At 45.9% G+C, this 22,510-nt stretch overlaps 1 protein-coding gene across 1 annotated transcript; it reads left to right on the top strand.

Moving 5' to 3' along the window:
- Positions 1-4,273: 4,273 nt before the first annotated feature.
- LOC103112858 (putative DBH-like monooxygenase protein 2) lies at positions 4,274-20,647 on the top strand (the record flags this gene model as incomplete). Its single annotated transcript, XM_060184786.1, has 13 exons — positions 4,274-4,443; positions 9,801-9,947; positions 10,838-10,999; positions 11,228-11,311; positions 13,911-14,078; positions 14,257-14,359; positions 15,210-15,376; positions 16,263-16,354; positions 17,428-17,524; positions 17,662-17,721; positions 18,908-19,038; positions 19,656-19,770; positions 20,380-20,647. Coding segments are annotated over 13 exons (1,739 nt in total), but the record flags the coding sequence as incomplete, so codon positions are not given.
- Between the last annotated feature and the right edge of the window lie 1,863 nt (positions 20,648-22,510).

Raw genomic sequence — 22,510 nt, 5'->3', positions numbered from 1 at the left:
TGACCCATCTTGGACAGAGCTAGAAGGAATTATGTTAAGTGAGCTAAGTCAGAAAGATAAAGATGAGTATGAGATGATCCCACTCATCAACAGAAGTTGAGTAAGAAGATCTGAAAGGGAAACTAAAAGCAGGACCTGACCAAATTGTAAGTAGGGCACCAAAGTAAAAACCCTGTGGTGAGGGGTAGACATGCAGCTTCCTGGGCCAGTGGGGGGTGGGAGTGGGTGGGAGGGATGGGTCACAGTCTTTCGGTGGTGGGAATGGTGTTTATGTACACTCCTAGTAAAATGTAGTCTTATAAATCACTAGTTAATATGAGAGGGGGAAAATTAATTGTATATCTCGAAGTTTTTCAAAACACAAACTGAATCTTTTTAATATATAGGCTGTGTAACTGATATGCAGACTCTCTCAAAAGCCTAGACCAAGTAGAACAGAAGCATCCAATAGCACAGCTATATACAAGATACTGGGTACTGTACAGCAAACCATAACAAAAGGACTTTTCAAAGTTAACCCAGTTACCAATTAATGTGATGATAACATTAACTATCGATTGTCTTTTTGAACCCTAAGACAGCAGGAACCTCACATCTCCACTATAGAGCCCCTACTTCCCCCAGTCCTGGATCCCTTGGATAGGGCCCACTTTCCCGTATGCCTCTCCCAATCCATATCAAATAGCATTGCATCTGCCGATCATAACCTAACCAACGCAACGATTGCCACCTCAACATGCTTCACTTCAGACTGTGTCCAGAGACTTCACGTGTGGAATGACAACCCTTTAGCTTCATTACTCGGGTGAGACCTTTCCTTTCATAGTATACTCTAATTTCATCTCAGGTGGTTCACTTTCTAACAGAGTCCCAAAAGCTAGATATACACCAGTTTCTGTGAGAGAGAGAGAGCATATGTTCACACGTAAACTACTGCAAAATATATACCTGAAAGCAGAAGTACACTAGAGTCTGCAGTGAGTACCCCTCTAACACTTCCTCTCCACTATTCCAAGCTTTGGGTCCATGATTGCTCAACAATTTGTTTGGCTTCGTATGTTAACTCTTTTCAGTCATCAGGTTCCAGATGTCATCAGGATGCCGGCCAGGCTTCCCTGGACTGAAGACCCCACCAATGTGTCCTGGAGCTCCGCTTCCCCAGAGACCCACCCTACTAGGGAAAGAGAGAGGCAGACTGGGAGTATGGACCGACCAGTCAACGCCCATGTTCAGCGGGGAAGCAATTACAGAAGCCAGACTTTCTACCTTCTGCAACCCACAATGACCCTGGGTCCATGCTCCCAGAGGGATAGAGAGTGGGAAAGCTATCAGGGGAGGGGGTGGGATATGGAGAAAACTGGTTCTTTAAACTAGCTCAATGCAAGCAAGATGTTTCTGAACTGAACACAGACTTCTCTACCAAAGGCATCATGTTCACATGTATAGTGGCTGCTACAAGCTAGCGTGGGAGATAATGAATATTTCTCTGCTGACCCCCATTTGCCTCTGCAAGGGCAAATGCTAATTAAAGATATGACACGGGGGCCAGGCGGTGGCGCACCTGGTTAAGTGCAAACATTACAGTGCGCAAGGACCCAGGTTCAAGCCCCTGGTCCCCACTTGCTGGGGGAAAGCTTCATAAGTGGTGAAGCAGGGCTTCAGATGTCTCTCTGTATTTCTCCCTCTTTATCTCCACCTCTCCCCTCAGTTTCTCTCTGTCTCTATCCAATAATAAATAAATTTAAAAAATTAAACAGTTTTAAAAAAAGATATGACACCCTCTTCTTTCTGTAGAAAATAAAAGAAGGGGTGTTTCAGGGATGTTGCTCAGTGGTAGAACACATGCAGGGCAGGTCTGAGGTTCTGAGTTCAATCCCTGACCCCTGACACTACATAAAAAGTCACTAAGGGGGCCAGGTAGTGGTACATCCAGTGGAGCATACAGGTTACCATGTTCAAGACCCTGCTGTGCCCTGCTTGGGGAAGCTTCACGAGAGGTGAAGCGGGTCTACAGGTGTCTTTCCTTCTCTCTCCTGCTCTATCTCCCCTTGTCCTCTCAATTTCTCTCTGTCCTGTCAAATTAAAAAAATGGAAAAAAAAAGAAAAAGGCTTCCAGGAGTGGCGGACTCATTGTGCAGGCACCAAACACCAGCAATAACCCTAGTGGCAATAAATTATCTTTTTCTTTCTTTTTCTTGTTTTTTTGTTTTTTTGAGAAAGAAAAAGAGATTGCCCTCACTTCCAATCTTTATCATTTACTCTAGGAAACTTGCAAATACTCTATCTCTTTGAAGTAGGTGTAAATCCACATATAAAGGAAATGACCTCTCCTTAGTAGGAAAACCCCAGGAGTCTTACTCTAGGAACTATAAAACCCATCTTTTTGAAATGTAAGAAAGAAGAGAAAGAGCCCACTGCCCCCCCTCCACACACACACACACACACACACACACACACACACACACACACGCGCGCGCGCCAACACCATCTCCCAGTGTCTGTAGGGGAACATAAGCCTGACTTAATCTAGAATGAGCACCTCAAGTGAAATCACACCCTCTCATCAAGCAGTGGCAAATTAATTTTTCAGATAAAGTCAGATAGCCAACACAGAAGGGCAGCCCAATTACCAAGTGACTTTAGAATGAAGTACATCTGACAAAATGTCAATTCCCTGCAGTTAAGAGGACTAGCCACTGCTATCTTGACAACAGTGTGTAATACTTGAGGCTACAGGCCTCTTAACCAAACGCCTATATTATATGTCACATACTGACTTAATATGTATTCAATAATAAAGCCTTTTTCTCTCTTCTACTGTTGAGAGGTTATCTGAGTTGGGAGAAGTGTTTGTCTTTAATAATAATTCTCCAATATCTTACTGTGCTGCTACTATCCAGCTAGTTAATGACCTGAGCCTTGGTCTCCGCATCTGTAAAATGGACAGAGAAAGCTGATTGAGTAAATAGAGAAATACTTGGAAAACTCTGAGGATAGGAAAACTATACAGTGCAAAGTGGTTTCCATTATAGTCATGATAAATTCCGAAGTCAGTTGAAAACGGACAGAGTTAATGATAGTTTTAATCTCTCTAATATATTTAAATATTTTACTTATTGGACAGAGACAAAGAGACATTGAGGAGAAGGGAAGAGGAGATAGAGTAATACCTGCAGTGCCGCTTCACTGCTTGTGAAGCTGTCCCCCTGCAGGTGGGGACCAGGAGCTTGAACCAGGTCCTTGTGCATTATAGCATGCACACCACCACCAAGCAATTATCACAAAAGCCACTAGGAAGTTTTGATCAACCCTAGCCACCTGTCCTCACTAACCACGTATTCTTTTAGGTTTGCATGTGCCTTGTAATGCCTGCTGGCCCTCCAGTAAAGACCCACAGCTCCTCTTCCTTTCCTTACTTAGACAAGAAGACTGTGAGCTCAGCAGTCCAGCCCAAGGGTGGAAGGACAGTTTTGCATCAGGAATAAAAGAGGGGAGAAGGTATGGCGGTCGCATCCTGCCTGACTGCCATTCAGCAGACTGGGTTCTTTTTTCTTTTTCTTTTTCTTTTTCTTTTTCTTTTTCTTTTTCTTTTTCTTTTTCTTTTTCTTTTTCTTTTTTCCTTTCTTTTCTTTTTTTTTTTCCCCTTTGCAAAAAGAATGAATGCCTTGCTTCAACTCCTTATCTTTTGCCTTGACAACTGATTTTAAGTAGGCATTACTTACAATGAAAAGTGACCCAGAAGTGGTGAAATTGTACACAGCTCTACAAAAGTAGATATATAAATTAAAAAAAATAAGAGTATAAAGGGGAGAAAGACTGGGTGACGACGTACCTGATAAGGAGCACATACACATCACCACATTCAAAAACCCAAGTTCAAGTTCCTGGTCTTCCACCTGTAGGAAAGGAGCTTTAGAAGTGGTGAAATAGTACTACTGCTCTCCCTCTCTCTCTCTCTCTCATTCTTTCCCCCTCTGTTTTCTCTAATTTGTCTCTGTCTCTATCAAATTAAAAAAAAAAGAATAAAAAAATGTCGGTGAGGAATGGTGGCTTTGCGTCTGAGCTCTAGTAATAAGCTTGGTGGGAAAAATATTAATAACAACAATAAAACACAGAAAAGGCAAAAGGGGTTCATAGTAAAGCAACAGGGTCCTGGAGCAGATTCCTGCACTGAGATCTTGGGTCCCAGCACCTTGAGTGACCACGCCTCTGTCCAGAGGTCTAGGAAGAGAGGTGGCAGGATAAAGGAGTGGAGACCCATCTCAGTTTACAGGGCAGGCTGTCCTGCCTACCTGGCCACCCTCTCCCTTAGCCCTAATCCCCAAGAGAGATTGGGATCAGAGTGTCTCTGACATTCCTGTTATCTCTTCTCCGATTCCTCTCCTCAAGGTCAAGCCTCCCAGGTGCCTCCTCTGCCTTGGCTCAGCTCCCATCTGGGCCCAGGTAAGCGCTTCCTTCCAGGTGGTTGCCTGGCTCTTGGCCAGACTCAGAGCTTGGTAGCAGGGCTGCCCCTGGGGTTATGGGGTGGGAGGGTCTCTCTCTCTCTCTCTCTCTCTCTCTCTCTCTCTCTCTCTCTCCACTCCTGGGCTTATAGAAGCTGCAAAGGACCTCAGCTAGAACCTCACTGGTTTGGTTGAACTCATTCACGGTATGAATAGGTGTGTCCTGAGCAAAGTCAGAAACTCTCTACCCCCATTTGGGATGGAGTCTTATTTGGGATTCACCCCCACCATTCCATCTTCCCTCCCTCCCATCCTCCCTCCCTTCCTTCTTTTGTCCCTGTTTTATTTTACACTTCCCTTCTTTCCTTTCTTTGTTTTTCTTTTTCTCTTTCTTTCCTTACTCTCTCTCTTTTCCTTTCTTTACCTCTCTCTTCCTTTTTTTCCCTGTGTTTTTGCTTTTCTTCCCTACTTCCCCCCCCCCGTTTTTCCTTTTCTCTTTCCCTCTTCCCATTCTGTTTTTTGTTTTCCCCTTTCTATCATGCCAGTTTTTTAAAATACTTCTTTTCCTTTTATTTATTTCCCTTTTATTGCCCTTGCTGTTTTTTATTATTGTGGTAATTGTTGTCATTGTTACATAGGACAGAGAGAAATGGAGAGAGAAGGGGAAGAGAGGCGGGGAGAGAAAGACACCTGCAGACCTACTTCACTGCTTGTGAAGTGACTCCCCTGCAGGTGAGGAGCTGGGGGCCTTTCACGGGTCCTTGCGCTTCGCTCCACATGCATTTAACCTGCTGCGTTACCACCCATCTCCCCAAAATACTTTTAAAAACTATTTTATTATCTGTTTATTACTGGGTAGGGACAGAGAGAAATTGAAAAGAGATAGAAAAAGAGGAAAAGAGACAGAGAGACACCTGCAACCCTGCTTCACCACTCATAAAGCTTTCCTCCTGCAGGTGGGGACCAGGGACTTCAACCTGGGTCTTTATGCACTATAATGTGAGTGTTTAACCAGGTGCGCCACCAACTGGCCTCTCCTACCATGCTAGTTAATGAACCAGGACATTGCAGAGCCACTCCCAGCTCATTTTCATCTTTCTCTTCAGTAGACAGAGTAACACAGCACACCTCACCACCATGGAGTTAGTTTGGTGCTGGCATAGGGCTCCCACAAGACTTGAGGGATGGAGCACAGGGTCTGAGGTGTGGCGGTGTCTATTCCATGCTCTACCCACTGAGCCACACATGACTGTCTTTATATAGACTTGTGTTCCTTTTCTGTGCCAGGGGAGCCCTTCGGACCCATGATGTCCTTACTACTACTCCCCCATTGTCTACTCTCCCAGTGTCTAGTTGGGAGAGGTCCTTGGGTGCCAAGGAGGTGGCTTCCAGCTCATCTGTGACAGGCTGAGGTCAGTCACAGTGACACAAAGAAACAGCAAGTGACAGTAGCTTCCTCCTGTCAGGATAAGTCAGGGTGGAAGTCAGTCATGGTCAGGGGTTGGGTGCCCCAAGGGTATCTGGAAATGGAAGAGCTGTGCCGGGGCTGGGCGTCTGCACGCTGGAGTCAGCCCAGCTACAGACCGGTGGAATGAATGCTCAGGAGCTACTCTTGCTACCCTCGGAGCTTATGTTTCCTCATCTAAACAAGTGGGCCAGAGAGGTGGTTCAGTAGGTAGATCCCATGCTTTGCAGGCCTGCAGCTCTGGGTTCAACCCCTGTACCATATGCCAGTGTGCTGTTCGCATGTCCAGCTGTAAATTTATCCCATTTAGTACACATACGTAGGTATATCTTTTAAACATTTAATTTGAGGTGGGGGGAGTGGGCAGCAAAATATGTCACCTGGATGTTGTATCTGTTTTGCCAGGTGTTTAACCCAAGTTCCCTGTGGGTCCTTGTCCACTGCAGAAAGCTTCCATTGCTTGCTCTCTCTCTGTCTCTCTCTCTGTCTCTCTCTCTCATTTTATTTCTTCCTCTCTCTCTGAAAGTGGTAAAGCCTCAGGGAAAAAAAAAAGTTTGGATTATTTCACTTCATTTTTTATTAGATAGAGACACTGAGAAGGGAGGGGAGATAGAGAGGGAGAGAGACAGAGAGATATCTGCAGTCCTATTTCACTCCTCAGGAAGATTCCCCCCTGCAAGAGGGGACCAGGGGCTTGAACCCAGGTCCTTGCACTCTGTAATGTGTGCACTTAACCAGGTGCACCACTGTCTGGTCCCTGATTTTTTTTTTTAATGAAATAAAATAAGATTTCAGTAGGCTTGACTTTTTAGTAAGTTGAGTGGACCTTAGGTTTCTTGTCAGTTCTAACCTATTCAGGCATCTAAATTTCTTTTGTACTCAAAACACCAGTGTTCTTCTTCTTTTTTTTAACTTTTATTTAATTTATTTATTTATTTCCCCCTTTTGTTGCCCTTGTTGTTTATCCTTGTTATTATTATTGTTGTTGTTATTGCTATCATTGTTGTTGGATAGGACAGAGAGAAATGGAGTGAGGAGGGGAAGACAGAGAGGGTGAGAGAAAGATAGACACCTGCAGACCTGCTTCACCACCTGTGAAGTGACTCCCTGCAGGTGGGGAGTCGGAGGCTGAAACCGGGATCCTTGCACCAGCTCTTCTTGCAAGATGGGAAGGTCGGTTAAGTCTCCATGTGTGGATGATGGGTAGAGCACCCTCCATGGCAAGTTCAGGTTTATCACTCAAGACACAAAGCTGCCCCAGACCTACCCACTTGGAAGCAGATTATGTTTCCTTCACCTCCATGTGTCCTTCCAGGGATTAGTGGCCCAGGCTTCTGCAAAAGATGGAAATCATAGACTTCCTGCTCCCCCTCCCTGTGCCAGAGAGGGAGCTTCTTACCTGCTGGTGTCTATTGTTCGGAGGCAGCATTGCATACAATACCCTGTGCACCCTTCCTGGTGCCTCAGTTTTGTAGGCAGACAAAGATTAAGTGCCTCATTCATAAGGAAAGGTTGGCCATGTGTGTCAGAGGTCAGAGCAAGGCAACCAAAGACACAAGGGTGACAAGGGGGGGGGGGTGGAGGCAGAGAGAAACTAGACCCTTTTGAGTCTGCAAGTTTTCAATAGAAGAACACTGGCAGGAGTCAGATGCTGAGTCAGGTGCTAACTCATTGTGTTAAGCGCACTTGGGGCGAAGCGCAAGGACCAGCTTAAGGAACAAGGTTTGAGGCCCCAGCTCCCCACCTGCAGGGGAGTAGCTTCCCTAGTGGTGAAGCAGGTCTGCAGGTGTCTATTTTTCTCTCTCCCTCTCTGTCTTCCCCTCCTCTCTCCATTTCTCTCTGTCCTATCCAACAACAACAACATCATCAATGATAACAACAACAATAATAACTACAACAATAAAACAAGGGCAACAAAAGGGAATAAATAAAAAATAAATATGAACACTGGCTGGTGTGTGGTGTGTGTGTATGTGTGTGTGCTGTGTGTGTATAGGGGTGTTTGTCTGGAAGACTCTAAAGGATTTACTCCTGAGACGGCCATGCCAGGTCCTGCCCCAGGTCCTGAGACAATCTCTTCTGATTGTCTGGATACCTCACCCACCCCCTGGGTTATGTAAGTGGCACCACACTGAGCCCAGAGAACAATCAGATCAGAAGATCCCCATCTGTCCCTCCTCCGTGGCACTTGCCAGCTACAGGCTGAGACACATATAAGTCCCTCTCTGGTGGGTGTCCCTGTTCAGCAGAGATGCTCCAGACCCCGGGAGCCATGGCCTGTGCCCTCTTCATCGGGGTGCTGCTCCTCATGGTGGTCCTGGCAGCTCCCACCCAGGGCAGGCTCCTGGGCCCCTCATCCCCCCTGCGTTACTCCCGTTTCCTAGACCCTTCCAATGCCATGTTCCTGCGCTGGGACTTTGACCTGGATAGCGAGATCATTACTTTTGAGCTGAAGGTCCGGACAGCTGGCTGGGTGGGCTTGGGTGTTACCAATCGCTATACCAGGGCAGGCAGTGACCTGGTGGTTGGGGGCGTCCTACCAGATGGCAATGTCTACTTCTCGGTGAGTTTTTTTTTCGGGAGGGGGGGTTGGTCTCCCTTCAAGGGTGTGAGTCCACTCTGGAGCGGAGAGGAGCACCAGCTGACTGCTGATGTCTGCCTACAGAATGGGTCCCCAGCAGAGCCTAGGTCTGGGTCTGCTCAAGCCCTGAGTGGCTGAGGGAACAGAGCCAACATTCCACTCCTTGTGTGCATAGCGTTTGAGGCAGAGCCCTCATCCTGAATTTCCTTCAGGTTCAGAGATAGAACACAACATGAAATAGTCTAGCAAGAGAAGGATTAATGATAATGTAAAACTGGTACATGTTGGGGGCTGTGGATTGTACTCTTGGCAGAGTGCAGTATATAACTACGTGCTGTTCAAGTATTGGTCCCCATCTGCGGGGAGGGGGGTAGACAGCATAATGGTTCTGCAGAAAACATTCATGCCTCAGGCTCTGAAGTTCCAGGTTCAATTCCCAGGACCACTGTAAGCCATAGATGGGCAGTACTCCCCTCTCTCTCTCTCTCTCTCTCTCTGTGTGTGTGTGTCTTTCTCTCTGAATCTCATTAAAAATGAGTAAATGTCTAAACACCATTAATCCCCCAATTAAAAATAAAATTAATAAAGTAGTTTTTAAAAGGAAATAATGGCCTCTGAGAACAGTAGAGTCATCCTGCAGGTACTGAGTCTAGGTGTTAACTTTGGTGGCAATTACAATAAAATAAAATTGATGCATGCTGTTACTTAGGCATTGTTCTGAATTCTTTTTTTTATCATTTTAATTTTTAATTTTTTTTGTTGTTATCTTAGCCCTGATTCACTACTGATGAAACTTTCCCTCTAAAGGTGGGGGCCAGGGGCTTGAACCTGAGTCCTTGTGTGCTCAACCAGGTGTGCCATCACCAGGCTCTTGCTCTAACTCTGTACATATTACCCTCACAACATTGCAATGAGGCAGGTGACTGGCACCTGTCCTAGAGGCAAAGCAATGGCTTACCTGTCTCCCGAACTCGCCCATTCTTAACTCTGTTTATATAGAGAAGCACCCATGTTAAGAGCCACACTGTCAGATCAGTGGTTATAAACTGTTCAGAGAATGGGTGCGCTTCTAAGGGCTAGAGATGAAAGAGTATTAGGATTTGTGAGGGTTAGAGTAGATACGGGAGGAGAAAATCAAGGTCAGGTGGGGTGGGGTGACATGGGGTGGGGCTCCATCCAAGGAGAGAACCAGCTGACAGGGGAGACCTGGATTCCACTCATCTTGGGGGAATCGAATGTCACACCAGCTGTTTCAAAGTCATGCCCACTTGGGGCTCCTAGTTCTCACCCCTTGATCTTCTCTGGGCCCCAGGATTGGCACCTGCTGGATGAAGACACCATGGAGGAGGACTCCAGCCAGGATGCTGAGCTGCAGGGGCTGATGGAAGATGCTATCTACACCACCATGCGATTCTCCAGGCCCCTCCGTTCCTGTGACCCTCATGACATGGACATTGCGGTAAAAAAAAAGAAAGAGGAAGAGAAAGAACCATCCAGGCAGCTGCTGTCCCCTTTGGGCAAGGGACTGTCTTCAGTCCAGAAAGTCCAGGAATCTCAGAACTTCCTTGTTGTCTCTCTTCTCTCGCACACTCTCCTGTCTCTCTCTCTCTCTCTCTCTCTCTCTCTTTCTTTCTCACCCTCTCCAACCTCCTCCATTTTCCTGGTGATACCCTAGCTGTGACACCTCTTGAAATCTAGAAGCCCACTGTCAGGGAGGTGAGCAGATGGACAGAGAACAGGAATCGAATGTGTGAGGTCTTGAGTTCAATTCCAAATACCACGTATGCCAGAGAAATGCTCTGGTTCTCTCCATTCTCTCTCTCTCTCTCTCTCTTTCATTCAAATTAAAAGGAAATTCACCAACTCAGCATCTACCCATCTTCCCCGTGTTTCTGTCTTGGAGAAACTTGTTCAGATTCACTGAACATCATAGAATGATTTACTACAAATGGTCACAGGGAAGAGAGAGCATGGTAAGGGCTGGTGAGATGGCATAATAGTTCTGCAAAATGCTTTTATACCTGAGGCTCCATGGTCCCAGGTTCAACCCCCAGCACCACCACAGTCCAGGGCTAAGCAGTGTTCTGGTCTCTCTCTCTCTCTCTCTCTCTCTCTTTCTCTTCTCCCTTTCTCATTAAAGTAAAATAGAGTATTTTTTAAGAGAGGAGGGGATAGGAGAGGGACTTTGACAGGCTCAATATTCCCAACATGGAGGCTTCAGAGGCAGAACTAGAAGCACTTGGACCCCACTGTGCAGACCGGAGCAAGTGGCTTGCATTGTCCTTTGGTAGTGGGTATTTGAAAAGCTTTCCCACGACAGCAGTGCCACAATGCCTGTGACACCTCCAGGGAGACACGGTCAGGGTGCTGGCCGCCTACGGACTGGATGACACGCCAAAGCTGGATCGAGAGCGGACCTTCGTCAAGTCCATCTTCCTGCTGCAGATAGTCCATCCCGACGAACTCGAGGTCCCCGAGGACACCATCATCCACGACCTGGAGCTCACAAATGCAAGTCCCTCCAGCACACTGCCCCCATTCCCACTCAGCCCAGACCTTACTCTGCCCTAGATTTGGTGTGTGACACTGGGGTGAAGGCTCCTTTCACTTTCCCTCAGCCCCCTGAAGATGGGCCATTTGGTACTCAGGCCAACCCCTTCCTGCTTGCTGTAGCCATTCCTCTGCTCTGAGACCCTCATTTCCTCCTCCCCAGCTCAGCCTCTGTGTGTCCTTCTCCAGTTCCTCATTCCAGAAGATGACACCACCTATGCCTGCACCTTCCTCCCTCTCCCCATCGTTAGCCAGAAGCACCACATCTACAAGGTACTGAGGACTGCCTGGTGGGGCACAGTGAAGGTGGTGAGGCAGGTGAAGCAGGGCAGACTATGAGGGGAGGGTTCACAGAGGATGGATGGATGAATGGATGGATGGATGGATGGATGGATGGATGGATGGCTGGCTGAGATTGAGTGGTAGAGAGAGAATGGGATCCAGTCAATGTGAATGGATGTGACTGTTTCCTGACATACTGAGCTCAGAACCTGCTTCCAGGTGGTTCTATTGGGATGTCAGAATAAGTCAAGATGTAATTTTTCATAGAAAAATATGTCATAATAAGGCCAGGTCCTGATTAAGTGCATATGCTACCATGCTCAAGGACCCAGGTTCAAACCCCAGGTCCCTACCTGCAGCAGGACGGGGGTTGGGGGGAGAGTCAACAAGTGGTGAAGCATGGCTTCAGGTATCTCTCTGTCTCTCTGTCTCTCTCCTTCTCCCTCTTTCCCCTTAATTTATTTATGTCCTTGAAAATAAAGTAAATGAAGTTTGTTTTTTTTTAAAAAAAAATACACATTATAAGGGTCAGGCAACGGTACACCTGGTTAAGAAGACATATTATAGTATTCAAGGAACCAAGTTCAAGCCCCTGGTCCCCACCTGCAGTGGTAAAGCTTCAGGAGTGGTAAAGCAGGGCTGAAGGTGTCTCTCTGTCTCCCCCTCCTATCTCAACTTCTCTCTGTCTCTAGTCAATGACAAATAATAATAATAAATTATTAATATATATATGTGTGTGTGTGTGTGTGTGTGTGTGTGATGACTTTACTGACAACTCAATACTGTCTTCAAGTGCTACAATGCAGGAACAATTTTGAGGAGACTTGAAATAATAAGTATGTCTGAAGTATAAAGTCCAAGCCCCATTCTGACCCCTGGCCCAGGACTCCTGTGGACTCCTGGCCCAGGAGGAGGTACAGGCTTGTTGTGACCAAAGGCTGAAGGTCAAGATCATCTAGCTAAAGGGTACTCAGATTTAGTCACCTGATCACACATTTAGTTTATTTCAAGTTTGACCAAATAAATAAAAGTTTGGTCTTATAATAAGGTGTGCATAAGTAGGAGGCATCTTTTCTTTGGAGAGAATGTCTAGCAAGGCATGGTCACAGACTTTTGAATCTGTTATTAAGAGAATGCAAAATTCTTGAGATGTTCCTGGCTACATTAAGAATATTGTGTTCTCAGTGACCATGGAAGTGTCCCAGAAGGCAGAATGTGGGCTTCACAAACTTGGGGCCCTGGGTTTGATCCCTAGCACCTCACAGGATGAAAAGCTGATCTGATCTCTTTCTCTCTCTCTTTCCCATAGTGATAAATAAATAGGGCTGGAAAAAAAAAAAGCTTATCTGGATTGTGCCTGCTTTGCTATGTGTGACCTGAGTTCAAGCCTGGCTCCTGCCGTATTGAAGCAAGCATTGGCACGGTGTCTTTATGCCTCTCTGTCTCACTTTCTCTCTCTGTAAGAGTCCACACAGAAAAGTGAAACACAGAGACAATCAGTAAATTAATATTGGGCTGGGGAGATAGCATAATAGCTATGCAAAAAGAATTTCACTACTAAGGTGTTCTGAGGCTCCAGGTTCAATCCCTAGCATCACCATTAAATCAGAGCTGAGCAATGCTCCGAGCTCTCTCTCTTTCTTTTTAAAATAACTTTCACATGCTCTCTTTCTCTTATTAAAATAAAATAAATAGGGAGTCGGGCGGTAGTATAGCGGGTTAAGCTCAGGTGATGCCAAGCGCAAGGATCGAAGTAAGGATCCTGATTCAATTCTGGCTCCCCACCTGCAGGGGAGTCACTTCACAAGCAGTGAAGCAGGTCTGCAGGTGTCTATCTTTCTCCTCTCTGTCTTCGCCTCCTCTTTCCATTTCTCTCTGTCCTATCCAACAATGACAAAGATAATAACTACAACAATAAAACAAGGGAAACAAAAGGGGATAAATAAATAAATATTTAAAAAAATAGAATCTCTCTCTTTCTACTGCTCAGCTCTGGTTTATGATGGTAGAGGGGACTGAACCTAAGACTTTGGATCTTCATAAATGAGAGTCTATTTGCATAACCATTAAGCTATCTCCCCCAACTTATAAATAGGATATTCTTAAAAAGAGAAAAGTCTATCAATCTTTTAGAAATATATAGATTACTAAACTCTCAGGCAAAAGACTAGGAAAGAGTAGGGTTGAGAGAGGAGTCAGAATAGGGGAAATGCCAGACTGGGGAGGAAAATCAGACAATAACAGAAAGAGAAAGAAAACCAGAGATTTGGGTTAGATTTGGAGAGATTACTTTGACTGGCGAATAGGAGTGGGGGCAATGATATCTTGGCACCAAGGGCTGGGTGGTGTAGGCACTCAGCTGAATGCTCCTGTCACCATGCACTAAGACCAGATTCAGGCCCTCACTCCCCAGCTGCAGTGGGGAAGCTTCACAAGCAGTGAAGCAGGGCTTCAGGTGTCTCTGTCTCTCTCCTTCTCTATCGCCCCCTTCCATCTGAGTTTTTCTCTGTCTTTAGCCAATACATGAATTTATAAAATAGAATATCTTGTCGCTGGTCTTGAGCCTGCTCTGCCCTACTTCCCTTGGCAGTTTGAGCCCAAGTTGGTAGAGCACAACGAGACGATGGTGCACCACATCCTGGTCTACGCCTGTGGCAACGCCAGTGTCCTCCCCACGGGGGTCGACGACTGCTATGGGGCCAACCCCTCCTTCTCCCTCTGCTCACAGGTCATCGTGGGCTGGGCTGTCGGGGGCACTGTAAGTCCTGAGAAGGGAACTAGGTGATGGGGTGAGGAAAGGGGAAGGCATGAGACTGGGACCTGGGATTGCTGGACTTCCGAATGGCTGGGCCAGAAGGGAGGCCTGGGATGAGGGCCAGGAAACAGAGCAGCCTCTCAGTGTCTGCCCCTGGGGCCAAGTCTCCCTCTCTCCACAGAGTTACCAGTTTCCAGACGATGTGGGTATCTCCATCGGGATGCCCCTAGACCCTCAGTGGATCCGACTAGAAATTCATTACAGCAATTTCCGCAACCTTGCTGGTGAGCATCTTGGGCTGTCTGGGCCAGCTAGCCAGGCTGCTTTGTTTTCTTAGGTCTGGCAAAGGCAGGCAACTCTGGGTGTGTGCTGGTTTCTTTTTCCTACCTTCTCATCTCAGCTCTTTCTCTCCACTTTTATTATTATTGTTGTTGTTTGGATCTTGCACCTGTTTTGACAATAGCAGGTTTTATTTTGTATCCCTTTTAATTTCTCTTTCTTTCTTTCGTTCATTTTATTTTTCTATTGTCACCAGGATTATCACTGGGGCTCTGTGCCTAAACTATGAATCCACCATACTTGGTGGCCATTTTTTCCTTTTTTTTTCCTTCTTTTCTTTCTATGATACATGATCGGACAGAGACAAATTGAAAGAGGAGAGGAAGATAGAAAGGGAAAGAGAAAGAGAGACGCCCACAGATCTGCTCCATCACTTGTGAAGCATCCCCACTGCTGGTGGGGAGCGGGGCCTCAAACCCAGGTCCTTGTGCAGAGCAGTATGTGTGCTTGACTGGGTGCACCAGCTCCTGCTCCTCCTCCTTTTAATTTCTGAGAGAGAGAAAAGCAGGAGGAGAGACTCCACCACACACTGGACACATTGGTGAGATCATCTGCCCTGGGAAGTCAGAATGGCATCATGGTAGCATCTGCAACTTGGTGACTGAAATGGTTCCAGTGTTCCTGGAATTCTCTCTTAGTGCTGTGCATGGTGCTGCCTTGTGGTGCCAGGGGCATCACTCCAGGCTCTCATACATAGCAATGTGTGTGCTTCCCCTGCTGGGCTATCTCTAAGCTCCTCTGTCTGTTTTGTGACTGGCTCTCCTTTTCTCTGTGATTCCCCTCTCATCGGACCAGGCATATATGACTCCTCGGGCATCCGCGTGTACTACACAGCGCGCCTGCGTAAATATGACATGGGTGTCCTGCAGCTGGGCTTCTTCACCTTCCCCATCCACTTCCTACCCCCTGGCGCGGAGTCCTACATGTCCTACGGGTTGTGCAAGACGGAGAAGTTTGAGGAGGTAATGCTGAGTGCAACCTTCCTCCCTGAAGCTCCTGGTCCCCCACCACAGGTCAGATAGGATCTCAAGTGCTCAGTGCCTGAGCCTCAGACTTGGAGAATGACTGCAGTTTGCTGCTGGGGAGAAAATGGCAAATTGCAAAAATGGCAAACTTCAAAGAAGCGGAAGGGGTCAGGGCTTGGTAAGGGTTAAAAGAGTGTGAAGTGAGAGGGGGCTGGATGGTGGCACACCTAATTAAGCACACATATTACCAAGTGCAATGACCAGGGTTTGAACACCTGCTCCGCTCCCCACCTTCAGGGAGTCCATTTATGAGCAGTGAAGCAGGTATCTGTCTTTCTTTTTCACTATCTCCCCATCCTCTCTCAATTTCTCTCTATCCTAGCTAACAAAAAATAAAAAGAGAGAGAGAACTAAAAAATAAGACCTCTGGGAGTGAAGGATGCCTAGTGCTGGCATCAAACCCCAGTGATAATGTTGGCAGCAGAAGAATAAAAGGGGAGGAGGTTAAGTGAGATAAGCCAGAAAGAGGTAAGCCAAAATGAATAGGAGATGGTGTCACTCATGGGCAGAAGTTGAGAAATAAGAACAGAATGGGAAACACAAAGCAGAACATGGACTGGGTTGTGTACTGCACCAAAGCAAAGGACTCTGGGGGGAGGGTGGGAGTTCAGGTCCTGGTGCCTGATGGTGGAGGAGGACCTAGTCTAGGGGGTGAGAACACTGTGCAGAAAATTGGGACATTTTACACATGTATCAACAACACCTGTATTTACTGTAAACATTAATCCCCCAATAAGCAATAAATCAATGAATAAAAGAAAGCATGGGGCCGGAAGAGAATGGGGGAGGGGTATTAACAGCTGACTACAGCTCTCTGCGGCAGATAAATGGGGCCCCGGTGCCTGACATACAGGTTTACGGCTACCTGCTCCACACACACTTGACTGGGCGAGCTCTGAAGGCTGTGCAGTACAGGTAAGGGGAGACACACGTCCAGTGCATTCTCTGATGGTGGTGACCTGGGGTTCTGTCAACAGAAGGATGTGTGATAGGGTGTATGATTTACATGCCTGAAGCCAGAAGACTTGGATCCTCTGCACTGCATATGACATTTCTCTCCCCCTCACTCTCACTAAGCAACTGTTATCTACCTGTTTCTTTTTATGAGACAGAGAAACCAGAACAACGCTCCACTCTGGTACATACAATGCTGTGGAAAAACCTGGAACTTGTCGGTGCTGGGAGGTTATACAGCTGGTTGAATGCACATGTTACAATTTGTGAGGGCCTGGGTTCAAGCCCCCAATCCCCACCTGCAGAGGGAAAGCTTTGTGATGGGTAAAGCAGTATTGCAGGTGTCTCTCTGTCTCTCTTCCTCTCTATCATCCTATCTACCCCTCTTGATTTCTGGCTTTCTCTATCCAATGAAAAAATAAAGGTAATTTTTAAAAATAATTAAAAAAGAAAAACCTGGAACTTGTTGTATGCAAGTTCTTTTTTGTTTGTTTCTTTAAATGCAGACGTTTTCTTCAGGAAAATCTGTTGTATGTGTGTGTGTGGGGGCGCATATCACCACACAGTTCTGACTTACTCAAAGTCAAGAATCAGAACTACGGCCTCATGCATGCATGAGTCATTGCCCCATCCAATTATTTTTCAAAGCTTTGTCTTCTGTCTTTTTTTCCCCCAGAGCACTGATCAGCTCTGGTTTTGGGGGACTGAACCTGGGACTTTAGACCCTCAGGCAATATAGTCTCTTTACATAGTCATTATCCTATCTAGCCCCACCAAAGCTTTGTCTTCTGTATATGAAAGAGAATTTTAGGATTATTAATTCTGCAGCATAAATTCATGTTGGGTGGAAGTCAGAATGAATTTGAATTACTCCTAGAGTAGAGATGAGAGGAACGAATGTAGAGAAGGAGCATTTTTAACCCAGGCACAACCTGGTCCACAAGATGGCTCCAGTCGCTGCTTCTCTATTGATAGATTGCTCTCCCCACTCCACTCTCTTCTCAACTTGAATCCCTCTCCTTCTCTCCCTGGAGAAATGGAACACAACTCCGAACAATCTGTAAAGATGATTTCTATGACTTCAATCTGCAGGAGACAAGAGACTTGCCTCATCGTGTGGAGATTAAACCGGTGAGAACCCAGGGGAGGCATAACTACAACTGTGGAGAAACCAAGATCAGAGTTCCTCACTGCTCACTAAGGGACTCCTAAGACAATGCCTGTCCTTCTTTGTCTTAATTCTAGTCTTTCTGTTTCACTCTCAACAGGGAGATGAGTTGCTGGTTGAGTGTCACTACCAGACGCTGGACCGAGATTCAATGACTTTTGTAAGTTATCTCTCTCCCCACCGTGATCATTGACTGTGGCCTCAGAATAGAGTCCTTCCCATAGTATTGGCTACTCAGTGATTCCGATTTTTTTTTCCATCTGAAGTCCCTTTTTTTCTCCAGTGGTTTTATCCATCACATGTGATTTTCAAGTACTTATATATCCCTATGATACTAAGACAGGTGCAAAGATTCTCTCACTTTCTCTGTCAGTGACTCACTACAATCTGGAAAGACAGTGTATTAAAGTAACTAACAGACTTCCTACCTATGTGTGTCTTGGCTGAAAAGCATAACATTAAATGCCACTGTAAATTTGCACTGAATAGCACACGTTTCCAGGAACCCAATGGCATGTTGGAAGTGAAGAAAACATGCCAGTAGTGATCATTTTCTTGGAAGTGAAGAAAAGCACAGAATTTGTGAATTTCTATTAGAAAGAATTATCTATTCCAAACTTCTTAGAGGACAAGAAAATAAAGTCAAAATATAACACCTTGTCACCAAGAGACTAGCTTCACTGCTTGAGATTGAATGTCAATTTAATCACTTTCTAACTTCAAGATATTTAGCCTCTTAATTTAACTTAATTCATGAAAAAATTAATAATTCTGTTTCTTTCCTGGCAGTGCTATGAGAGTTGATTAATGCCTATGTCATACTCCTGAATTATAGTAGATCCTCTAATTTAACCACTGTTATTGTGGTCACAGTTTGTGAGTTTGGAATGTGTCAGGGGCTGTAGGAGTCAAAAGGCTAACATGCTAATAAGAAAGACAGCCGTGGCATCTGCATGACTGAAATACAAGGTGGAGTAAGGAACTATTGGAATTCAGAGGGAACAACCATTAGTCCTTTCAGTGTTGAACTGGCCATGTTCTATTTGAGGAATATTCCTTTAGACCAGCAAAGATGGGGGTTTCCAATGCAGCTCAAAAGAGAAAGGATTTTAGTACAAAGCTCATAGCTTATCTTCTTAAACTAGATCAGATGGAGAAGACTGGGCAGGTGTGATATATACATGAAATAATACTAGTGTGTGTCCACCAACTGGAAATAGAGGAAGACAAAGGAGGGGGTGTGGGAAGCAGTGGTTGCCTGACAGAACCATGATCAAGTTTTTGCCATTTCCATTTCCAGATGCTTTTGTCTCTCCATCTCATACTGTCTTTATCTTCTTCTCTAGGGAGGACCCAGCACTACTAATGAGATGTGCCTCATCTTCCTCTTCTATTATCCCAGAAACAACATCTCTAGTTGCATGGGGTACCCTGACATCATCTCCGTAGCCCATGAGCTGGGGGAGGATGCAATGGAGTAAGTCACTTCAGGAGATGAGACCCGTGTGTGTGTGTGTGTGTGTGTGTGTGTGTGTGTGTGTGTGTGAGAGAGAGAGAGAGAGAGAGAGAGAGAGAGGTACTCTGGAGTGGACTGTGGAAGGAGACAAGGAGCCCTGACTCCCTAACATTAATGAGTCAAGATTCTTTGGTGCCTGTTCCTTTGACCTCTTTCCTCTACTCTCCCACACCTGTAATGTCTGAATCTCAGAGCTCTGACAATAGACAGAACATGGAATTTTTTTTTTTCATATCAGTGAGGTCCAGGAGAGTAGATAAAAACTGGCCTCTGTCAGTTAGATTACCTCTATCCAAATTCTTTGTTTGGCCTTTGTTCTCCTGCTCTACCTGATTCAGTGAAAGATGGCATATACTTTCAAGTAGGAAAATAGCCCACTTGAAAGTCCCAGTCTTGATACCTCTTTGACCTGGGTTTGAGTCCTCTGGACACTCAAATCGTCATGCCATTGGGGAGTAAGGCTTTCCTTCCTGATGGTTCAAGACATCATAGGGCTGATGAAAGACAAAAGTGCTCTATAAAGATTTTGTCAGAGCTCTAATGGAACCCTAAAGAGCTGTTCACTCACCCCCTGGCAGTCCCATGGATGCTGTGATGGCCCTGAACAACATTGACTGGACCCCAGAGAACATTAAGATGGCCGAGAAAGCCTGCAAGGAGGCCCAGCAGACCGTGATCATAAAGACCATTGATGTGAGAGTCTGGAGAGACACTGGGCTCTCAGGCCTAGTAAGGGGGAGTGGGGGTTATGGTGTTGGGAAAAAAACAGGGAAAGAGAAAAAAGACAGAGAGATCATCAGGTAGAGTGCCTACTGCAACATCGTGTGTGAGCTCCAGGCTTAAACCCTAAACCATGGGGAGCCATGGGAGAGGCTATGGCAATGGAAGAAGCTTCAGGGCTATGAAGTCTCTCTCTCTCTCTCTCTCTCTCTGTGTGTGTGTGTGTGTGTGTGTGTGTGTGTGTGTGTGTGTATTTCTGTGTTTCTATTTCTCTATTTCTGTCTATGTCTATCTTTCCCTCTCTTGTTCTCTTTCACACACACACACACACACACACACACACACACACACACACACACACATTTAAGAGAGAAAGAGGACAATGGTATGGCAGCAACGTTGGAAGAAGAGAGGAGGAAGCACATGCACAGAGTGTTCTGATCTGAGTGTGGGTGCCACCAGAGTTTCAGTTGATGGGGGGGGGGGGGGGTGAGAGGACCAGGATAACTAAGCACAACCAGTTGGGGGTAAGGATTGGGGCAAGTGATGCTTCCACCTTCACTCTTACCCTTCCTTCTGCAGGAGTTTGTGGAAAATACAACAGGCTGGATTCAAGACATCACCCCTACACCCAGGGGAGTCTGCTTAGAGTCCATAGGAGGCAAGGTGGAGCCCCTGGACAAAATTCCCGCTGGCTTCAGGTCGGCCCCTGCAGCCCTCAGGGGCTCAGGAATGATCCCTCCACAGCACTTCTCCCTGGCCTCCCTCTTGTTTGCCCAGGGTGCCCTATACTGGCTCCTTGCCACACTTCAGGCTGGTATATGATAGAGACTCCTCTCAAGTCCCACACCCAGGCTTGTCATCCAACACAGCAACTCACTTCTGCTTTGTCCCCTGTCCCCACCTCCTCCCACCTGTACCCCTTCCTATGACCCAGGCTGGGGCAAGATACTGCTCTGCAAAGGCTTTTTCAGGACTTGCTGTGAGAGCCCTTTCAGGTTTTAAAAGAACTAGTGGGATATAATATTTAGGATAAAATCTAAATATAAGAGTCTGTAAATCACTCTGAAAATTCTATTGCCCCAACTCATTTACAGGAATGCTCTGCTGGGAGAAGGGGAGGTGACTACTTAGGGAGGACTCTGCAAACCCTCCTGTTCTCATGCTGATCTTAGCAGGAACTTCTATTGTTCTTTCCTTCTGATGTTTCTGCCCAGCTCTCCCTCAGAGGCAGAAGCAGCAAGTCACAGGTGTGAGTCTTAGTCAAGAGAGGGGCTCTGCTTGTATGGAGCAAATCATAAGGCACCAAATTAAATACAACTCAACTTGCTTTCTGTTGTGGTCTCTTTCCTTTGAGTCTTTAGTCCAGGAGAGACAGCTTGAGTTGTTCCCTATGCAACTTACAGAAAGCACTGGAAGAGCCCGTTGCTCCGGAGTCCAACCTCAAATGCAGGCTTCTCTGCTCAACTGGGGAGCCAAGGTATCATTCTCCCACTTTAGTTCACATTTTCTACACTCAAACCTCCTTCTCCCAGATCCTAAATGGCCAGACGGGCTGGACTGAGTTCTGAGTGGATAAGGACAGCAAGATGAGAAGAGTTAAAGTTATTAAATTGTAGAGTTCAGAGGATGGCATCGACAGGGGCAGGACAAGTGTCAGTAGCTGAAGGAGTCAGTTTAGTTTATGGGCAAGAAAAGATGATGGTGGTGGCTGATCCGAGAGCATCTAGGAGCATGTTTGGTTTGTAAGCATGAGAAGCTCTCTGCCACTCTGTCCCTGGAGATATCAAGTCACCATACTGGTCTGTGAGTTGACCTGCTTGAGACCCCTGTCTTTTGGAAGGGAACTCTATGCAGATTATGCCAAGGTATAGAGAGAGAGCTTTGTGCCTTGGAGTCAAGAAAACTTCAAGATAATTAAGAGCATGTTTGGTTTGTAAGCATGAGAAGCTCTCTGCCACTCTGTCCCTGGAGATATCAAGTCACCATACTGGTCTGTGAATTGACCTGCTTGAGACCCTTGTCTTTTGGAAGGGAACTCTATGCAGATTATGCCAAGGTATAGAGAGAGAGCTTTGTGCCTTGGAGTCAAGAAAACCTCAAGATAACACTTCCTTAACACAGGCTGAACAATGTCACTGTCCCACCATCTGGAAAAGCAGCTCCTTCCTGGGATCTAGGAGCTGCATGCAGAGTCATAGACCACCATCTTCACTGTCATCCTACTTGAAGCATTCTGGTCAACTGGTTCTAAGAATCTCAAAATCCCGTGTCCACATTAGCTCCTGGGGTCTCCACTTAGTCTGTTTAGACTGAGTAGAGAATTGACTGCATATAAAAATCACCTGGGTGATAGGACTAGAATCCAGGCATTAGTGAATAATTAAACTTGCCAAGTGTTTCCAATATGCACCAAGATTAAGAACCAGTGATCCAGAAACTCAGAGGCTCTAATCTATTTCCTGAATGGTTATAAAGCACATCTCAGCTTCACACAATTAAGCAAGGTCAAAGATACTAGGCAATCAGAAGATACAGCAGAAAGGAAGACCCTTAGAATTTTTTTCCATTGTTTTATTTTTATCATTTTATTTCTTTATTGGGGTATTAATGGTTTACAGTCAGACCCTTAGAATTTTAATTGCAGCAACAGGTGATGGTTCACTCATTCGAGTGTACATATTACCACAAGCAAGGGCTCAGGCTCAAGACC

The sequence above is a fragment of the Erinaceus europaeus genome, unplaced genomic scaffold (genome assembly GCF_950295315.1).
Source record: "Erinaceus europaeus unplaced genomic scaffold, mEriEur2.1 scaffold_1068, whole genome shotgun sequence".
NCBI lineage: Eukaryota > Metazoa > Chordata > Mammalia > Eulipotyphla > Erinaceidae > Erinaceus > Erinaceus europaeus.
Note: the sequence above shows the minus strand (reverse complement) of the source record. Positions and strands in the feature narration are given on the sequence as shown.